The following is a 20,639-nucleotide window of genomic DNA, read 5'->3' on the forward strand; positions in this document are numbered from 1 at the left end:
TGTGGACTGTTTTATTTTTACTCTCATTAATCCACATGTCCAAACTAAAACTTCCTCTGAGCCTCATTAAAGCAGAGACTCTGTTTTGGTATTGAACATCAGGTGGAGCAGTGGGGGTTTAACTACACTTGGGGCCCAGTGTTGCCAACTAAGCAATTTTCCCCCCTAAATGTGATGACTTCTATGACTCCTGTAGTGAGTTTATTTTAAAGCTCCACTAAAAATCTCTTTTTAATTAATGGTCTTTCAAGTTGTAATCTGGAAGATCTCAGTTTTGTTCTCTTTGGCGGCACCTATAGTGATGAACAATTGCAGGAGCACACTTCCCAGATATCCAGACAGTGTTGCATGTGTGACGTCCACGGTTGGCTCCGGCTGTAACTCTTGATTTTCCTCGCTGACGGTCGCTTTCCTTTTTAGACTGTTTGCTTCATCTGAGCGTCAAATTTGTTTCTTTTTCTTTGGATTTTCACTTATGTTTGAGGTTGTATCTGTAGTCATCGATATTTTCTTTGTTTGTTCAGCCATAGTAGATTACTGTTTACTCGCAACACTTGCAGAGAGAGGAAAAGCAGCCGCTTAGCTCCGCCTACCCTCTCTGGCAGACCAACCACTGCTGGGTGACGGAAAACGTGTCACTAACCAGGTGCCGCTTGTGCTTGAAGTCTCTTAAGGACACCCAGTCTGTAATACTGCAAATGCAAAGGCTTTCATCAGTGGGCCATAGGCTCAATCACCATTGTGTTACATCATTCGGTGAGAGATAGTGACTTAACAGACAATTAATTAAATGGAAATCTTCAAGATTATTACTTTAATTTGAATACTAAAAAAAAAACATCATGAGCTTTTCTGAGAATATGTGTTTGACCCTCATGTCCAATCATTTGCAGTGTCTGCAATAGAAATGCAAAATTCAAAGCGTGCAGTCTCATCTTGGCTCTCAATCAATCTATTTGCTCTTATTTACAACATTCACAGGAGTTGTCTTTTTGTTGCTGTCTTCACTCCTTAGAAAAAGGTAACTAATTTTTTTAGAGGTACATTTCCATTTACTTGGTATGCTAAATCTGTGTTCGAACCGATGTTTACCTCACTTGTCTCTGTATGCTTGTGTTGTGTTGTGTGTACTTAAACCCAGTGACAGCCCACCATCTGGTCTTTTCACTGCTAGAAAGGACCGACTGCCTTCACATAACTAAACTGATTATTTGTCATTTCCCTTACGCCACGTACCTTTATACCTCCTAAAGTCTATGACCATGCATTTCCATAGTCATCAAGCTGGATGGCTTCTTCTGCAGGGCTTTGTGCAGTCAGCTGTTGTGCTTAAAATGGATTGCCTAGACTCTGATGAGAGCGTATTGTTTATTCGCCGCATCGTCTGAAAGCAGCGTACCTGCAGATGCCGTTTCCCATTATGCGCTGCTATATTTTCCATTATTTTTTCACAGCGCTGTTTGCGCTGCTTGCAAGCACGGCCGAGCTACATCAGCCCGGTGTCACTATCAGCACTTTCCTCCGGGGACGATGCATTAGGACCGCTGTGCCACGGCTGCTTAGTCGATTACCACTGTTTCTTATTCACAGAGAGGAGCAGCCTGTTTAATCCACTACCCTTCTTCCATCACCTCCATTGTCCTTATCTTCTTCTCCTATGTTATGTTGTCCATACTCCCTGCACTCCTACTTCTCATTGCATTTAAACACTGCTCATTTGCATTCTCCTGCATATGCATATACATGTCAGATATGCATGCACCATGATAAAGCCAGTTTGGTGCTATAAATCAGAGTGATGCTCTGTAGCTGGTTGTGTCTCAGAGACTCACCGATGTGCTGGATCTTAACAATCATCAAATAAAAATAACAGCCCTTTAATTTCAGTTGAATATTGCTTTAGACACTGGATGCTTCACTTACAGCCCTTTGAGTTCACTTTTTCTTCTTCTGTCGTCATCATATCAAAGTCATCCCGATGAATTTTCTATTCGCCTCTTAAACAGCAAATCTTAAAGTAATAATTAGCTGTGTCCCAGTTCCATAATATTAGTCTACAGCATGCACATACTTTACATTATACAGTTTTTGCACTTAGCAAACATCGATCATACTGTGAGCTTCAAACCTTGCTACCAGCTAAACTTTTATGCACTTTGTTTTGAATTTTCTGGTCTAATTTTATTTTATGTTCAAATCTTCACCCCAGTTTCCTGTTTTGCAACATGTTCAGTGTGTTCAGGCTGCACACGTCGAGTCCTGATTGCATTTCGATTCCCAGGACCCCCTGCTGATGTCTGATGGCTCAGAGGGATGTGTCACCCGCCATGCGCTGGTGATGTGCAATGTTCAAATATAGGAGATAACCTTTGTCGTCAATACTGACAGAATTTTGACACAATAATCAAATCAGGAAGATGGGCTATTTTCCATTTGACTTCCTGCTGTTTGAGGCTTGTGTGTGTCACGTGTTTCACTGTCTTTTAGTTTTTATCTTCTCTCTTTCTCTCTGTCTGAATAAAGCCACCAGTTTTGTGCTTGCTCATGTGTTGCTGAACTTATCTGGTATATTCTGTTATCTACACCTCTGCATTGATGCTGTCCACAAAGAGGGGAGGTGGTGGAAGAGGGAGGGAAGGAGGGTGTGATGACTCCAGTCAGCTTCAGTGCTGACAGGGTTTTGTTGCCCCAGAATTGAAGTTATTATCTCTCAGCACAAATCAGGATTGTGAAATTGATTCAGCAACAGCGTTGTGCTCAGGGAGACGGGCCTTCTCTGCAATCCACCGCACTATGACAAGTAATAATTTGAGTTAGAGTTGCTAGCAGCATATGTGTATAGACATTTCAACAGAAGCGCTTAGTAGTTTCTTGCAAGTGTTGGAGGAAGAAGACAGATAAAGGAGGATTAATGTGAGGGGTTGTGTTATTTGTGATTCATCTCTCTCAATGTTTGGATCCCCAGGGGATCAAGAGCTACGAGAGAAGTGTCTTACATACAGAGTCTGCAGAAAGGACAACAGTCAATCACTTCATCATATGATAAAGATAGGTGTGTGAACAACATTAAGGACCTATGTCCACTAATGGCGCTCTTTGCACTGGCAGTGTCTTCTCCTCTGCGTTTACTGTTGCTAGGTTATGAAAGTTGTCTGATGGCACTTCCGCTTCCCTTGGTAGTGATCGTTAAGTCTTTTTTAAATCTCTCTGTAGGCTTAATATTTGCTTTTATTCATGGAAGTTTTACAGAGAAACATAAAAACGATGCAAAGGATTTGTGTCCTGGCATTAGCAGCAGCTCTACACCTGGAAATTGAACCCTTGAAAAAGTGAAACGATCCGCTTCTCCTCCGCCATTGTTGTTGACAAAGTTGATATCAGAAGTCCCGCGCCTTCTTGATTTTGATTGGTCAGTGAGGGAGAAGTGACATTGACGAGTTGGGCGGTGTTCCAAAAGTTAAACTATTTTCAGCTTTGAGTACAGCGGCAAAAAACAGCTGACGCCGAGGGCGTTATTGCGGTGAGGATGCGGGGCGAAGACAACACTGAACTGCAATGTTTTTGTATAGAAAATAGGCGCTGTCAGCGTAATAAGCATGAGCAATGTTTATGGACACAGGCCCTTATTGTAGACTTAACACAACAGAAATACAAATGCCAATGCACTAAAGGATGATGAATCTGCAACAAAGTTCAAATAACTCTTATCAGCAGCATTAATTCAAGCAGCAGAGAGCTTTGAATATATTTATCTCAAGAGTAGAAATGAAGCGGATCACCACGACGACAGAAATTGGACGTTTCTTTTAAGAAATTATGCTGATGCAGCTAATGGTTTTTAGGGATGCGAGTTACGAGGGCTTTTTCTTCTTGTATAAATTCCAGCATGGTCAAAGTTGCGAACCTGGCAACTCCCCTGTCTGCCTGTAAGGACAACGAGAACAGCTCGGTCGAAGGAAGGCCGATTTAAGCTATAGTGGGCTGAGAGTTCCCCTGTATGCCGAGGATGTCGTCCTTTTTGTTTAAATAGAATATTATGTCTGATGTGTATTGTAGTAGCATGCATGGTTATACAAATTATCTAAAAGTTGCCATTGGTTAATGCTTCATGGTTATTTTCCCATGAAGCATTGGTTCTGTCCCTCCGTAGTGCTTACAGGGTTTGGGTAACTGATACAAGCTGCTGGGATGAGATTTCTCCACAAGCAACATTAGCAGTCTATGTGATCATGTGGGAGCCCTAGTGACCTCCATTCTGAACCAGTAAATGCGATTTTAGAAACTATTAATGTGGCCCATGTTGCCTTGCTTCGAAAGCTCTCTGGCCTGCAATCATGTAAATATCCCCAGTAGCAGTTAGAAAAGGTTGGTGAAAAATGTTGGGCATACACATCCTGGGGCAATGATGACATGGATGAATGTGTAATTTTTATGTGCCTATAGGCCTTTTTAACATATTGGTTATAAAGTGGGTGTGAAAATAATTACCTCTCAAGCTAAAGCATTACACTCATGAAGTGGGCTCATTTTCCTGCAGTGATATCCGTTTTAAAATTGCAGTGTTTGTGATTGTGTTTAGTCTGGGATGAAGGACGAGGTCCTGTTTGTGTTTGTGGCGCACAAAGATTGTTTGATTCATTAACGGCTTCCACCCCATTCAGTCTGATTTCTCCAGACCGCCGCACACATGGGAATACATTGATCTGCAGAGGGATTGCACATACTGCAAGCTATCAGAAGGCAATGAGGCTCGGCCAACAGCAATTTTCACTAGAAACGTGTTGGAACTTTGTGTGTGTGTGTGTGTGTGTGTGTGTGTGTGTGTGTGTGTGTGTGTGCGTGTGCGTGTGTGTGTGGGTGTTTGGTCATTTGGGGGTTCTTGGTTGGTGGAGAAAAAGTTAGTTTCTTCTCTGTAATCTTTAATTTTCTCCCACATTACGTTGTGTCTCACTTTAATATTCACAGCTACAACCCCACACTGTGCTTGTACCCATCTAGTATTCATGTGGGTTGATGAAGTGTGGATTTCTGGGTACTTAGAAAACACTTTTTTCACATTCATTATAAACAGGTTCATTGATCGACTCTCTTCTCCTCTCCTCTCCTCAGGTGCTGAAGGGCAGTAAAAAGCTTTGCCTCTCTGTGCGTTCAGTCGGGCGGATTCCAGGTGGCTACGTCACCAACCATGTGTATACCTGGGTTGACCCTCAGGGCCGGGGCGTGTCCCCTCCCCCTGACCTGCCCGAGCATCGGAGTGCCACCCTGAGAAGAACTGACAGCCAGCGACGCAGCAACATGCAGCTACTGCAGGAGGGAGACGAGAAGAAGGTGAGGCTGTACATGGAAAACAAAACACGCAGGTGCTAGAATGAAGGTTTGGTTTTTCGCATCATATCACACCATCAGTGAATGTAAAAAAACACAATCATAATTTAAATAAAATATCCCTTTAATTAGGCCTGATGGTGGCCTTGGCATTAAACCCTACATCTTACATCCGTTATGCACTTTTAACACATTTTGTTTGCAAAATACTGCTAACAGATAATTTAATAACTTGAAGTTATTGCTGAAAAATATAAAATAAAATATTCATGAAGAATTTAAAATGCATCTAAAAGTGTTTCATCCATTAATCATAAATACCATAACAAACAGCCCAGAAAACATCTTTCCCTAAAGGCACTTAATATGTTGCTTCTGTAACAGGCATCATGCTGTGACACAACATTAAGACTGTGACCAGGTTTTCTAACATTCAGCATGGCTAAGCACTGTTTTTAAGCTGATGAAGATCATCAAGTCCTTTTTGCTGTGCTGTGTCTTTGGACTCTAAACTCCAAATACTTAACTCCATCTTTAGATTTACCTCCTCACGCTGCAAGACGATGCGTTTGTTGTGAATGTGAACAGACTACAGAAACTACAGAAAGCTTTTGCTTTAGCTACTGGGATCTGTAATGGCCAATGACATTTAACACTGGGCTATTATCAGTCTTTGCTTTCTATCTTCTTTTAACTGAGAAAACTTGATGCCCATTAGCACCCAACAAATTCAGGTTCCAAATATATTTGAGATAACAAATAGGTTATGCATTTGCAAAATCATGCCCCATTTATGTTACTAATGCAAAGTTTTAAATCAAGTTTAAATCTAATTAAGTTTATTTATATAGCACATTTCATACGACAGGCTTAAGATTAAAAACATAAGGTTAAAATCATGCATGACGAGCATATCAAATCGGAACATAAAACATAAAAAGACACTATTAAAACAGATTTTAAGAAAGTGCAGACAATGGCAAACCCGGCACATCCCAATGAGAAGTATTTTAGAATCAATTTGTTGTTTTACTGGGAGCCAGTGAAGAGATTTTAAAATGGGATTTATGTGTTCAAACCTTCTGGTTTTAGTAAGTTCTCCGGCTGCTGCATTCTGGATAAGCTGGAGTTTGTTTAATGACTGCTTTGTCAGTCCAGTAATGTGTGCGGTACAGTAATCTAGTCTGCTTGGAATAAATGCATGAACTAGTTTTTCAGAATGTTCGAAGTACATGTAACTTGGAACATGTTCCAAAGAAGTCAGTCTTGGAGATATTAGATGTGTGCTTCTGAAAGTTAAGATCAACATCAAAAATCACACCCAGGTTTTTGGCAGGGTTTTGCCAGTGGGGGAGTTAACATAGAGTGAATCTGGTGTTTCAAAGCCCTGGGGCCTACTAATGTAGTCTCTGTTTTGTCATCACTTAGCTGTAAAAAATTGGTTGCCATCCAAAGTTTCTATATCAGCAATGCATTGGATGAGGTCATTCACTGGGCTAAGGTTGTCGACAGAAACAGATATGTATAACTGCATAGGAGTGACATGAAATATTGTATCTCTGAATGATGGACCCATCTGATTTAAAGTTGCCAAAAGAAACAGAGAAATGGTCGACAATATCGAAGGCTGCACTGGGGTCAAGAAGTACCAGAATAGAAACTTTATTGTTGTCTGAAATAATTTTAAGATAATAAACTTCTTTGACCAGGGAAGTTTCTATGCTGTGGTTAGCTCTAAAACCAGACTGATGAATATCAGAGGCTGTTAATGGCAGTTTAATTTGGATGTTCACTAAATTGTGTATAGGGGACTTGGCTTGCAGACAAAAGAGTAAAAGTGATTTTAAAAGTAAGAGTCAGTAACAGACAATGGTTATTTATTTCCTTCATTTATAAAGTTTAAAGTTTCACAGACGGTGCACATTAATCGACACTCTTTGTAAGCTTACGCCGATGATGGACACTGTTGAAGAAAAAGAAAAAGTTAAACAATAACAGTAATTAGACCTTCAGTCCCACAAAACTGCACCCTGTCACCGCCTCCTGACCTGCAGGGAAGAGCTGTCAGAGCCATTTAAAAGATTTATTACACTTCAGCTTTCAATTTTTCTGCAGCTAAGAGCCGCACATTCATCTAATCTGCTTCAGCTCCATTAATACAGGCTGTAGTTACTGTCATGCAAAAGTGTTTAGAAAATATGAATCAAGCGCAGTGTGTAGTAGATGTCTGGCTATTTGAGCTTCTTTGCTCTTTTCTATTGACTGTAAAAGAAAATGTGTCATCTGAAGATTTTCAATCACCTTTCTTTTGGAATTTTCTGCACCTTTTTGAATAAGAAAAACAATATATATATATATATATACAAACTAGTCAAACCTTTGTGCATGGATTTGTAGCCCCTAATTATCAGTCCGGAAAAAATGTTGCAACCAGGTGTCATGGCCGTCTCCGTCTCTCTCCTCTGCCCTCTGCCTGTCTGTAACAGAGGCTAAAGAGTACCTTGCCACGTAGTTGGTGACCTGGAAATGAGAATGGTCTATTGTGTCGTGGATAGAAGATCTGCAGGCCAGAGAGCCTACATACAGCGGGAAAGGATGAAACTTGGCTTAGGCTGCATTGAAACAAAGTCTGGCAACTTCCCGCAGTGTGGAGGTGTGTGAGGTTTTGTTTGTTCTTAAGAATATAAACGCAGTTAAACACTTATTGGATTCGACACTCTGTCTAGATAACTTTGCTCACTCTCTTAACTCGCTCTCTGTAGGATGCTCGAGCAATGCTGAATGTCTCATGCTGGCTTGGCTTGAAAAACCTGATCGTGCATCTATTTATTTTGCAAACGTTCAGTACTAATGGTATCACCAATTATAAAATCAATGGAGGTTGCGTCCATTTGAACAAGTTCGTTGGACAACCACAGGTCTGGTCCTTCGTGGGGAACAAACCACTTTCCCTTGTTGAGAATCTGCAGTCTGATGAATTCAAATGAGTGTTTGACTTTATATGTTTGTGAGTGAGCTACAACCCAGTTTATTAAGGTACTTAAAAAATATGTGAGTGTTTAAAGCCCCTGTGAAGTCAATTAGTCACAGTCTGGCAATACATCTATGCTTTTGGTGTCATGATTAACAGAAAGCCCATCCAAAGCTACCATGGTTGCATACTGTCGCTATGGTTACAGGTGTTACGTTGGCTGTCAAGACATCGCACGGGAAAGTGACTCAATTTCACCCATTGTAATCCCAGAAACACAATTCATGGGTCCCTGCTGTGATTAATTGCACTTGTCTTTCCCAAACAAAGGCTCTCTGAAAGACACCTCAGATTCCACTGCTTGCAAAACAGGGACACCAGACCGGTGGGACTTATTTCAGAGAGAAAGAGCTCATTGAAATGATTCAATGATAACAATGGAGGCCAGAAAACTCTAAGAGCCCTAATAGCTTCTCTGTGCTGCTAATAAAAGTAGGATTGTGATAATTAAAACTATTGTGCATGTCCTGTATAAATGCCAGAGAGAACGTGATGACTCCATATTCCCACGCAGCTAGAGGCTTACCTGCAATATGCAGACAGTTGTAATTAAAAAAAGGAGCTGCAGCACCATATGCATTGGCTCAGAGTAAGATCTCTGTACCAGATGTCAAAGCTTCACCAGCGGGGAAATAAGAAGAGTGAATCTGACATTGTTTAATGGAGATATTTGCATATATGTCATCTTATAGTCGCCATGGTGCAACTGATTCCCCTTTTTTCAATCTTGGCTGGAGACAGCTACATTAGGATCGTGGCAAGTAATCAAGGCACTCTGATGGAGGCAAATGTATGATTTAAATTTTGGCACAGCTGAGTCGGCACTTAACCTCTCCCTGTGGACAGCATAAACTTTAATGTGGACTCTTTGCTTTCTAAATGTCTATATTTTGAAAATGCTGAGTTCATCCAATGAGCGATAGCATGATTGTTTCCAAGCCTGGGTAATCAATTTTTATTTCTAGTGTCAAGGTTGGGTCGGCATGATGGGTTATTTTCACTTTTATGTGTATATTGCAGTTTAGTAAAGTTATAATCTCGAGTTTAAGATGCCTAAAAGGGTTCAAATTCTGACAGAGCCTGAAATTGATTTTAAACAGGGTGGTTCACGTGGTCAAGGAATCGTAGATAAAGACTGGAAATCTTCACCATGTAAGTTTGGCTTTGACTTAAGCAGATTATTGAAATTAAGGGAGTTAAAGGCTCTAGAGCCAAAGTAAATACTTGTAGAGGTGAGGGACACTCGCGATGAAGCGGCACAAAACAAAGAAGAGCAGAATAGACCTTGTGTATCACTGCGAGTGCTGTGCAATCACTAAAATGAAACCTTTATCAAACGGCCTCTAGCATAAGACAGAAAACAGGCCCATATAAGTCATTTAAAGGCTTTCATAAGCATGAGGTAGCAGCTCCGAGGTTATTGTACACTCACCAGAAACGTTATTAGGTACACCTGTTCAACCGCTCGCTAATGTAAATATCTAATTAGCCAATCATATGGCAGCTGGTCAACACATCTGGCATTTAGACATGGTCAGGACTCTTACATTTCAAACCAAGCATCAGAATGAGGAAATAAAAAATGTGATTTAAGTTACTTTACTTTGGTGTGCTTGCCTATGCCAGATGGACTGGTTTGAGTATTTCAAAAAATTCTGATTTGCCAGGATCATCGTCCAACCATGGCTCCCAGAGAATCGGACAAAAAGAGGGATAATATCCAGCGTCAACGCCTTGTTGATGAGCAGACTGGCTTTAGCTGATAGAAAGAAGACAGTAACTCAAACACTACGTCAAACCATGAAGCAGATGGTCTACAGCATCAGAAGACCACGATGGGTTCGGCTAAGGACAGGAAACCAAATTAGGATAATTAAAGACTGGAGAAATGTTGCCTGGTGTATTGAGTTAAAGTTTCAGATGGTAGGGTCAGATTTTGTCATAGACAGCATAAAAGCATGGATCACGTCCACCTTGAATCAATAGTCTTTTTTACACTACGGTTCAGCGCCGTAATGAAGCTCCGTCCTCATGCTACCTTTGTCATTTTACATTGGACCAAGCGACGCCGGCGTATAGCCACCCCAGTGTGTCGTTTTAAATAGGGCACCGCGCAAGGTGACAATTCAAATACACACACACACACACACACACACACACACACAAAGCTGTTTCACCCTGCCGTCTGTGCTGTTTACACAGACGCGGAAAGACTTCGCCCCACCATTCCGCCTCGGTGCGTTCAGCATAGAACACGAAAGTAACAGAGGTGTAATAATTCCGCCCTTCAACTGACAGTGTAAAAAGGTCTCATGGTTCAGGCTGCTGGTGGTGATTTTATGAGATATGGGATATTTTCTTGGCACATTTTTCCCCTTTAGTACCAATTAAGCATCGTTTACATGCCACAGTCTGCTGTTGACCATGTCCATCTCTTAATGACCACAGTATACCCATCATCTAATGCCTGCTTCCTGCAGGGAAACTTGCCATGTCACCAAGCACAAATCATCTCTAACTGGTTTCTTAGCTCAGGGGTTCCCAAACTTTTCCATGCCAAGGCCCCCCAAACAGCATTAGCTTCTGGCCGGGGACCCCCAAACCCACAGACAACAGAGAGTGGGACAGCGTCGATTTTTTTGGCAGCATCCTCACCAAGCAATTCTCGGACAATGTCTTTGGTAGCTGGTAGAATCAAATCCTCTCCAATTGTGTGAGGTTTTTTGGCACGAGCAATGTGGTATGAGGCTAAAAATGATGCCTTCAGGGCCCGCTCGGGCACGGTAGCTTGCTGTGTGAATGCAGCAGATTGCCTGACCAAATGCTCTTCTTTACGTCTGAAGAAGTCTACTGTTTTATCGGCCTCTGCCGGATGTTTTTGCATCAAGTGACGCTGAAGTTTCGTACGTTTTAAACACTCGTTTAAGAGGGTCTCCAGACAGAGGACGCATTTCGGGCAATCATGGCCATTTTTCTGTATTGCTGTAAAGCCATACTTAATGTATGCTGCCTCATGAGAGTGAGTTATGCTGAGTTCTTAGGTTTTTTTGCAGCAGAGTCCTCCATGGCAGGGCTGTTGGTCTGCTCCTTCGGTCTATTTGTTGTCAAAAACCTGTCCATTTTGCTCTAGCTAGCTACACGCAAGCTTGAGGAGCAGAGCCGCTTGATAACAACCGCCAGGTCTACACAGATTATGATGTCGTTATGACGTCGTCATGCCGAATTTGCAGCTGAATTTGAGAATCTGAGATTACGGCAGTTTACATGTTGTACGGTTCAGGACAAATGGTTATTAAAAAAATAAAATAAAAAAATAAAATGGTTTTTTTTTTTTTCTCCAATTTTTTGAGGCCCCCCTAGCGCCCCCTGGCGGCCCCCCACTTTGAAAACCACTGCTTTAGACCATGGGCCATAGCTCTCTAGGTCCTGCGACCAGGTTTTTGTGAGCAATGGCTGATTTCTTTGTGCTTCCTCAAGTTGCAATGACCCAATATTGTGCAGGACCCCACCTACATCAATACGCCCACAGGCGTACAGATGGGTGCAAGTAGGATACATTTGCTTCCTACAAATTTGGAGCACTCTACAGAAATTGACACTTTTTCAGTATGAGTGCTGACACTGAAACAGGAAAGGCCTTCCTCAAACTGTTACCATAATGTTGGAGCACAAACTCTGCTTTGGAAAATATAATTGTGCTGTAGTATTTCGACTTAAAATGAAAGCTGAGGCACTGAGGCAGCTGTAGGCCAAAAGTATGTGGACAGGAATAAATTACATGGTATAATGCAAAGTTTTTGAATGATGAATATAATCGATCAGAGCTGCTGCCATCATAAATTTGGCAGTTTTGACCAGACAATCAAAATTATACTTTTTCCCTGATTTGCCAGGTTGTCATAGAGAACACATCACATATTAGTGCAGACCCAAGCTCTCTGAGATACATCTGAAAACCAAAATGAGGCTACAGTAATGCTGTAGTACTGATCATTGTAAAATGATGTATTTATACATATACACAGACAGTCTGCATAAACAGACAGCTGTAGCTTCGACAAGAATGAGAACAGAATGATTTTTTTTTTTTTTTTAATGTTCACAACATTTAATAAATGCAACAGAAAAGATGGGTTGGGATGGGGTAGGGGTAAGGGGTAAGGGTTGGGGGTGAAGGAGGGATAAAGGGTACGGGGTAAGGGTTGGGGGTGAAGGAGGGGTAAAGGGTACGGGGTAAGGGTTGGGGGTGAAGGAGGGGTAAGGGGTAAGGGTTGGGGGTGAAGGAGGGTTCGCCGGCGGGGGGCGGGGGGGTTGTAGACGGGTGGAAGGGTTAGGAAGAAAGGAGTGGGTAAGATAGGTAGGGAGTTAGGTTACAGAGGACTGGGTGTCCCACAGTTGTCACATGACTCAAACAAGCTGCAGGGTCACCCTCCTGACTGTTGCTGTCAGTTTGCACCCCTGTTCTTTTTCTTCCTCCTCTTCTTCTTTGCCTTCTTCATCTTTTTGTTATTTGTTTCTTTCTCTTCACTCCTTTCCGTCTCCTTCTCCAACATAACATTTTCTTTGCACTCCACTTTTTCTTTTCCCTCTTCCTCATTATTTTCTTTCTTCTGCTTTTCCATCTTTTCTTTGTCTTCTTTTATCTTCTCTTCATCATGCTCCTTCACCTCCTCTTCCACATTCTTCTCCTCCTGCTCCTTTTTTGGAGCTTTTGTCTCCTCACTCCTCTTCATCTCCTTCTCCTCCTTTTCTTTGTCTTTGTCTTCCACCTTTTCGTCCACCTCTTTCTTCATCTTCTCTTTCTTATCCATTATCTTCTCTTCTTCATCTTTCCCCTCCTCTTTAATATGTATCTCTTCCTGCTCCTTCATGACGGTGAGCATCTGAAGAGACAAAAACAGTATTTTTTACTGCCCATCTGAAACCACCTGTAAGAATACAACAAGTCAGTAATCTGAAGTGAAACACTGAGCTGAGACAGCATACCTGCAGCTGGTTGGCCTTATCAATGAGGCTCTTCTCCAGAGCATCACACCTGCTCCTCCACTGCTCCTCACTTCTCCTCAGCTCGTTGTCCTTTTGGGCCAGCAGGTGCAAGGTGTCAATGTGGGCTTTGGTTCTAGCCCGTCGCTTTTTAACCTCCCCTATGAGGAGGTCATCTTTTTCTTTGACCTGCTGCCGGAGCTGGTTCACCTCCACCTGTTTATGCTCTGACAGAATCTGCTCCTTCAGAGTTTTATTTTCCTCTTTGAGGGATTTTATCTCGTTGATTGCAGAGTACAGGGCATCTCTCAGACCCTGCACAACTGCATTAGCAGATTGTGGCTGGGGCTGCTGGGGCTGCTGCAGCACTGCAGCCGGTCTGTTTGGAGCATAAAAGGCACCAACATGCATCTGCCCAAAAGCCTGAAAGACAGCAACATACATATATGTAGTGGATGGATGGGAAGAAAAGCACAACCAGTGTGCTTATTCACACACTGTGTTTAGGGACAGTACCTCCTGGAGCACTCAACAGGGAGCAATTTAAATTGAGACATATTTAACCAAACCAGAAATCTCCACAGCATATAGAGTATTGGCAGTGTTGACTGTATTTTCTGTGTTTTACAAAGTTATGAAAGAAATTCTGCAACATCTGTTTCTGTTGAGTTTGTTTGGAGTTAAGTTACAGCTGCAATAACTGCTTTAAGTTTTAAAACACTCACTAATGAGAACTGTACAGAAAAGAGGCTTCCTTAAAATATGAAGACATTGCCTTGTGAGGCATTTGGTGAAAAATGAGATCACCAAGAATTGCGTCTTGGTTAAATTAGACAATCTTACCCAGTTTCCTTGGCTGAATCTTCTGTCCATGACGGTACAGTTAAGGTGAAGGTGAGGCCGGGAAGATTACAGTGGTAACAGTTAACTCAACAGTTTAAGCACAGTTCAACTTGATATTGTCCAAATATCAGGACTTTTTTGAGTTGTTGTAGTAAGTATAGTACTTTTTAGAGTGGTAGATTTAAAAAAAGTTTTGGTTTGCAATAGTTGATGGTTTGTTTTCTAGTAAGACAGAGAGGTACTACTCAGGTCAGTTGGTTGAACGCAAATGAGCTTTCAGTATAGAACAGGCTGCATTCTAGATCTGTCCATTGTGATGCAACATTCTACAGGAATTATGACGAGGGAGCATTCTGATCATGTGTTCCATCTCCTCATCATTCAAAAGCTTGCAAGTTCTATCATAACTTTCAACAATAATGCACTAATATTCTATTTTCACAGGTCACAGGTACTGAATAGACTTTTGCTCTTGAAAGTAACAGGACACAATGGAGATGATGCTTACACCCCAACCTGCATTACCACTAACATACCTGAGGCCTTAGAAAAATGTAACATTTAAGAACCCTGTAAGTTACAAAGGTCCAAACTTTGAAAATGATATTTTAAGTGTGAGTGTGTTCTATGTGTCTATGTTCTCTGTTATCATAGAGATAACAAGACAATACACTAATCATGGGAAACTGCGAGGAATGCTTTGGTTTTGTTTACCATGTCCATCAGTCATACACCGGCTGTCCACAAACTAAAATCCAGGTGTGGGTATTTTACTGAGCAGCATTTCTCTGTTAACCAAGTAACTTCTAAAACATGCAACAGCTTCTCTGACTATTTTTTATAGATAGCAATAATCAAACGTATGACTACTGCAAAGCCTGGGCCTCTCTTTAAAGTGGTGAGGATGACACAAAAAGGGTGTGCAGGTATAAACGTAACATAAAACATATCCAGGTCTCTGGTCATGTGGTAAAGACATACACATAACATTTTTCTTTACTGTATTAGTCCATGCTGAAGGGAAGCATGACATCAGCTCCCAGTTTGACACAGTTCACACAGTATATTCTTAAATGAATCATAATGATAAAACAAATGAAACACAATTACAATGGCATTACCATTGAACAACTCAACTGTCTCATGGTTCAACAGCTGAGTCCTGGTGCAAATGGAAGAAATGTTTAAAATAAGTTTAAGGTAAATTGGAAAGTGTCTCCATTTCAATATTAACCACCAGAATAGATGGTAGGCCTATAAATACATGGCCCACCCAAATGTCCCCCCCACCAAATGTAAAAAAGCAAATGTGCCAGGTGCAGGCCCTTGCGCCATGTACTTTAGCTTACAGTTGAGACTACTCAATTGGCCTCCATAATGAACAAATTTCACCAGATATCAAACCCACAAACTTGCAGCAACAGTGCGATACTATCATGTCAGTATGGGCCAAACTCAGAGGAATGTTTCCAACACTTTGTTGAATCTATGCTGTGAAGAATTGAGGCAGTTTAGATGACACAAGGCTCCCACTGGATGAAGCTATAGCTTGAGCTGCTCGAGAAGTGATCCTATATTCTGAGAAGCAAGAGTAAAACTCTATCGTCATAGTGGAAAATAATCCAATATAACAAATGATGCCGATCAATTGTATAAATGTGGACATTTTTGAGACTTTATGTAAGAAGATTCCGACAATGCATGAAGCAGCATAAAGCTTAGCACCTAAGGGAAATAGATTTTGAACTAAAGAGCTTCTTACTCTTATTTCCAGGAAGTAAAGTAAAGAGCTGAATATGCTACCAGCTTAAATGACGATGTTAAATAGACGGTCATACAAATGCAGAAACTGGAGTCACTGTGCAAGTATTTATGCATAATTCGGAGTCGTCCAATGATTCTGGTTGGTGAATAATTTGAATTCAAACAGCATCAGATATTGTCTGTTCAGTTCATCAGGGGGATTGACACGGGTGAGCCTTGTAAACAAACTGATTGACCAATTCAAACAGTCTTTCCTCCAATCAGAGCACATTCAGCCTCCTCATTAACGGCTCTGACTCACCACATCTGAATAGCTCCTGAAATGCTTTATTTTCTGCTGCATAATCCCTGCTCAGAGCGGGGCTGTCATTTCCTCCATGCATTGTGTTTCATTTCTCCATTTCATTGTGAGTGGCCCGACAACACGAGCAAATCAGGCAGCCTGTCAGGCAACACAAACAAGAGCGCAAAATGCCAATTAAAACAATGTTTGTGTTTAAGACGTGTCAAGCTCGCACATTTTTAGAGATTGAACCCCATGTTTCTCTCTCTCTCTCTCTCTCTGTATTTTATAGGTCAACCTGGTTTTGGACGACGGCCGGTCTCTGGGTCTAATGATCCGGGGGGGAGCTGAATATGCGTTGGGTATTTACATCACTGGTGTGGACCAGGGCTCAGCTGCAGAGTGTGGAGGACTCAAGGTATGACCTCAGCTGATCTTTCACACACTGTCTCTCACACACTGTCTCACACACTGTCTCAAACTCACAGCGTCTCACTTTGATTCAACATATGAAATCTATTTACAACTCTCTAAAGCTTAGATTCCTGAGAGGGAAGACTTTCCTTTCGCCTGCCGTCTTTACAAGCATGTCAGAGCAGGGTCGGGTACAGAGCAGCAGGTTGGGTTTTTAATGGAGTACACTGACAGTAGCAGAGCAGCATACAGGGATCAGGGTGCAGCCGCGCTGGGCCTGTCTATGATTAGATCTCTCTGACTGATGGGGCTGCCTGGATTCTTTGTCGGATTAGATTTGCTTTTTATATCTACTGTTTGCTTTGTGTAGAATACAGGCCGCTCAGTGATGAAATTTCCTTTAAAAGAATTTTTCAGCAATTCTGTCTCAGTGAGACAACAACACAATAACACTTTTTGCCTTAAGCATTCATGTGTTTTGTTTACATAAGGGCATTCTTCCAGCTGCTATTCCTCTTTTACGACACCATATGGGCTGTCAGAAGTAATTCCTTGAAGACAATTTAAAGAGCAACAAAGGCTATTTGTTGGATAAGCTGCAACTTTACTGCCTTCTAAATTGGGCATCAGGTCCTGAAAAGCAATCAGTGTTGCAGTCAAACAGCTAAGCTCTTAAAATGTTAAAGGTTTTCACCCTTCGAACATCTCTAAGTAATGGTCGTGTGCCCTTTGAGAGGAGGCAGTCGGTGATGAGGGAATAATGAATGAATTTGACGTTACTATTAGAAATTATTATCTTTTGAAAACAACTCATGTCATTGTCCTTCAGTTATCAAACATCTAAGCTATATTCAAAAACTTATTCTGCTGTTCATTATTATAGCAAAGATAATAGTTACTGTTTTCTTGATGCTTGCAGTCAGAATCAAGGGTGCTTATAGACGGTCTTAAAGGAGAAGTTCGGTTTTTTTTTTAGGACGGTATAGACGTGAGTTAAAGTTGGAGAGAGGATTTGTTTACGTAGAGGAAGCAAGAATATATTTCAAAAGCCAGACAATGAAGATGAGGCTTTTGATCCACCGTCCTGTTCAGGTAACACCTCGCCACCTGTGGGATTTCAGAGTGAGACTTCTCTTTGAGCGAGACTTCTGTTTCTGGTTACACAAAAAGGATCTTACTCTTTAAAACAAGGACGATCTTTGTAGGGATCATTTCTGTAATGTTGTCGGACACCTGGGGTAACACTTTTAGTGGACCTACTTTGACCGGGCGCATTTGCCCCAGGGATGTTGCAGCCATTGCGGCCGTATCGCGGCTACGGCACAGGACATCTACTGGACCAATTCCAAAAGTTTTTGTTCCTACAAGTCATTTTGACATGCAAATTTGTAAAAATAGGGCCCATGTTTGAAAATACTGAACTTGTCCTTTAACATAAATGGCATTCTGAATGCTGAACAAAAACAGGGTTTTCTGTTCATTTAAGTGGCTGGGATATTTTGTTAATGACATGTTTACCAAGTAGGCATCAAACTTGAGAAGGAGGGAGTGAGAAGCACAATGTCGTTTGTAGGATATTTTCCTCCATCAACAGCCTGCTTTTCATCCTGGACCAACACTGTAATCAATCAATCAATCACAGGCCTCTGACATGTGCCTCTGTGCTTCTTTCATAATTCTTTTCTGCTCTACAAGGTTGTAAACTAGGTACTTTTAATGTTTGATGATTATCAGCATGGTCTATATGAGAAGAGCAAATATAAGTTCTTCATGTGTGAAAGTATGGTTCAACTTGTCATCACCCAAAAAAGCTCACATAGGGGTTTTTTGCAGCAAAACTACAGGATGTTGATCAAGGAAAATGCCTTGTTTGGACTTCATGTGACGTATAGTTATAGCCAAAACATCTTGAACGCCCCCCACTGACTGCAGGATAGGTCATAAAGCCCGCCTCCTCCATGTTAACAGATGGGACATCAGTCAAACTGTAAAATTTAAAATTTAAAATTTTAAAATCAAATAAATTATTCTTAAACATGGTTTCTGTCATGATAGTTAGTTCATAACTATAAAGACTTTTGTACAATTATAGCAGGTGGAGATGCGTCATCCGTTTTAATATACAGTCATTGATAGTTACTTGTTTCAAAATGCACGACAGATGTACCCTAGCAGTTTGTCTGCACACTGATCTTTCCATTTTTGGGTAGTAAAAGCTCCTCAGGGTGCACAGCTTTGCTTGGTTTGCTAACAGATGTGTGTTTGTCACGGTGACATGGCAACAGAGGGAGGGTGAGGATGGACGTCTCCTCCCCTGAGCCCTTCATCTCATCCCTGTTAGTGATCAGCGTGTCAACCAGCCAATTATACAGGCACCTATTACAGGGCCCGCACAGGCGCTCATGCTCAGCACAGCATCTTGATGTGGAGTGTTGTTTGCAACCAGAAAGGCTTCTTAGTAAGAAGAGGGAAAGTAAAGACGAGACGTAGAAAAGACTTGATAATATCACACTCTCTTCATTTGTTTTTCATGTTTCTGCTATTCAAGTTCTTTTCTTTTTTCACGTGTATGTAGCTGGTGTTCTCTTTCAGGACTGTGTTCTTGGAAACAGAGGAGCTAAGAGTTTTCAGAGCTCACTCAGCTTCTTTTTGGCACCAATTCCATCTTCGTTTCTCTGTGTTGGTGCCTGGCGTATTAGTATTGGGAGAGGACTTTCATCATTTGGAAATGAGCTTCCAGCACGAGCAAACACATTCATACTTGAGTCCAGGCTTCAGTGTAAGAAACTAAATCTAAATACGACACATTTTCCTGCCTGGCGGGATGTGTTACAACCCCTTTGTTGAATTTAGAGTGACGCTCCAAAAAACTGCTGGCTTTACAGGGACGTATGCCAGGCGCAGTCTTGACAGTGAGGGGGAGGTCGAGAGAGTGAGAGAGTGAAAGAGGGAGAGTGAGCACAGCCATAGACAACCTCACACGCACACACACACACACACACACACACACCAAGGTAGGCAGGAGATAGGTGTAACACACAAACACTAAATCTTAGGTCATGGTATTTAAAGCTCAGAGATGAGCCGGCCATTAAAATAGGTCAGGAGCGTGTCTGTAGAATAAATCATCTCTCCAAGGAGGTAATTATCCTGAATAACCATCCCTGTTGACATCAGCAGCACATTCACTGGTGTTTCTGGCATTGTTACTGCCAAAGGCAAGATCATTAAAATATGTTTGCTGTAAAGAATGTCCCTCCAGATATCCATAATTTACATTAGAATTTACCAACCCAAACAGACAGGACTGACAAAATCTATTTAGCTACTAAGTCCAGGGAAAATGTGTAACTGTATACATGCTTTGGAACCGTGTCACACCAAGTACAAAACATGAACTTTATAGTCTGTACACTGCATTTATGAACTTTGTTTTACACACATGGCTTTAAAACTAGCTATTTACATTAATTTAATTCTGATCATGAAAAAAGAGTGAATATATTAGTTAATAATCTCAAATGTTTTCATTTAAATAAATGTCTGTTAAGTCACTATCTATCGCCGAATGAGGTAACACAATGGTGATTGAGCCTATGGCCCACTGATGAAAGCCTTTGCATTTGCAGTAATACGGACTGGGTATCTGTGGTGACATTAACGAAAAAAATCACAAGCAGCGCCCAGTTAGTGACGCGTTTTAGAGGCGGAGCTAAGCCTCTGCTTTTCCGTTCTGTGCAAGTGTTCCGAGTAAACAGTAACATACTATGGCTGAACAAACAAAGAAAAGATCGATGACTACAGATACAACTTCAAAAATAAGTGAAAATCCAAAGAAAAAGAAACAAACTCGACGCTCAGATGAAGGCAAACAGTCTGAAAAGGAAAGCGACCGTCAGCCAGGAAAATCAAGAGTTACAATTGGAGCCAACCGTGGACGTCACATGTGCGACACTGTCTGGATATCTGGGAAGTGTGCTCCTGCAAATTACTGGT

The 20,639-nt window shown here is 41.5% G+C and overlaps 1 protein-coding gene across 1 annotated transcript in view; it reads left to right on the top strand.

Moving 5' to 3' along the window:
* whrna (whirlin a) overlaps window positions 1-20,639 on the top strand; it is a 184,660-nt gene that overhangs the window by 87,091 nt on the left and 76,930 nt on the right. The window contains exons 2-3 of the mRNA XM_069677279.1: window positions 5,110-5,328; window positions 16,522-16,647. Of these exons, the coding sequence (XP_069533380.1) occupies window positions 5,110-5,328; window positions 16,522-16,647 (345 nt within the window). The remainder of the gene's footprint in view (window positions 1-5,109; window positions 5,329-16,521; window positions 16,648-20,639) is intronic.

The sequence above is a fragment of the Semicossyphus pulcher genome, unplaced genomic scaffold, assembly GCF_022749685.1.
Source record: "Semicossyphus pulcher isolate SPU_LCO1_2020_fin unplaced genomic scaffold, fSemPul1.0.p SCAF_28, whole genome shotgun sequence".
NCBI classification, from domain to species: Eukaryota; Metazoa; Chordata; class Actinopteri; order Labriformes; family Labridae; genus Semicossyphus; species Semicossyphus pulcher.